Raw genomic sequence first — 892 nt, forward strand, 5'->3', positions numbered from 1 at the left:
CAGTATCTCAATCAAATTCTCAAATGCAGCAGGGAGATACAGTCAGATAAGATATGAATGTTTCCTCTAAAAATTAAATCTTAGCAAAAACAGCTTCAGTGGAATGAAGAAGATAAAGGCAAGTTGTACTGACTGCGCCCAGTGAGTTATCAAAGGAAGCTGAGGAGCAGAAAATACCAAGAATAGTTTTTGTTTGGTAAAGGCTGGAGAAGGGTAAAGAAGATTAGACCATAACTAAGAGAAAAGGTCAATAGGAGGCTGGTGGGAGCTGCTGGATGTTTTTAAGTTTTTGTGAAGACCTATTGTTCTTGCTCCTTCACATATACTGCATTTTCCAGCCACAGTACTTCTCTGACACCTAATCAGTATTTGTTGTGACCTAGAGAAAGACCATACTCAATGATGTCTTTTTTAATGCCTACTATCCATACACTAGTGTTCCTACACGCATTCAATAGTTCAAACATGAATGAACCTTAGTAACTTAAGTTTTTTGAATAAAAATTGGGATAACAAGTATTTTAATTATAGAAAACTAATCTTGATCATATGCAGGATACCAGTGCATAAGTTCACAAAATGAGACATGAAACATTATTTGATCCTAGGAAAAGGTCAGAGGTCATATGCTTTAATTTGATATAATACATTTAACAAAAGTAAAATATTTTTTAAACACCGTACTCTGGCAGCAGAAGCAAAAGAATCTGGGCCATGAGCTGCATTTCTTATCCCATCTGTTCCGAAGAGGGCTCTGATGCTCCCAGGAGCATCTGTACGTGCCAGTCCAGAGTTTGCAGGGCCAAGCAGCCTTTTCCACTCACAGATAGCATCATCTCTTAAAATCTCCATGGCAATAACCGGCCCACTGGTAATAAACTGGATCAACTCA

General features: G+C 38.0%; 1 protein-coding gene across 1 annotated transcript in view; it reads right to left on the minus strand.

Annotated features, from left to right (window-relative positions):
• The window catches only part of Nme7 (NME/NM23 family member 7), a gene marked incomplete at its 5' end in the record, with an annotated part of 185,758 nt that overhangs the window by 176,828 nt on the left and 8,038 nt on the right, over window positions 1-892 (minus strand). Inside the window, one exon of the mRNA XM_023706324.1 lies at window positions 619-892. Within this exon, the coding sequence (XP_023562092.1) occupies window positions 619-892 (274 nt within the window). The remainder of the gene's footprint in view (window positions 1-618) is intronic.

This window comes from Octodon degus, unplaced genomic scaffold, assembly GCF_000260255.1.
Source record: "Octodon degus isolate 3935 unplaced genomic scaffold, OctDeg1.0 scaffold00250, whole genome shotgun sequence".
NCBI lineage: Eukaryota > Metazoa > Chordata > Mammalia > Rodentia > Octodontidae > Octodon > Octodon degus.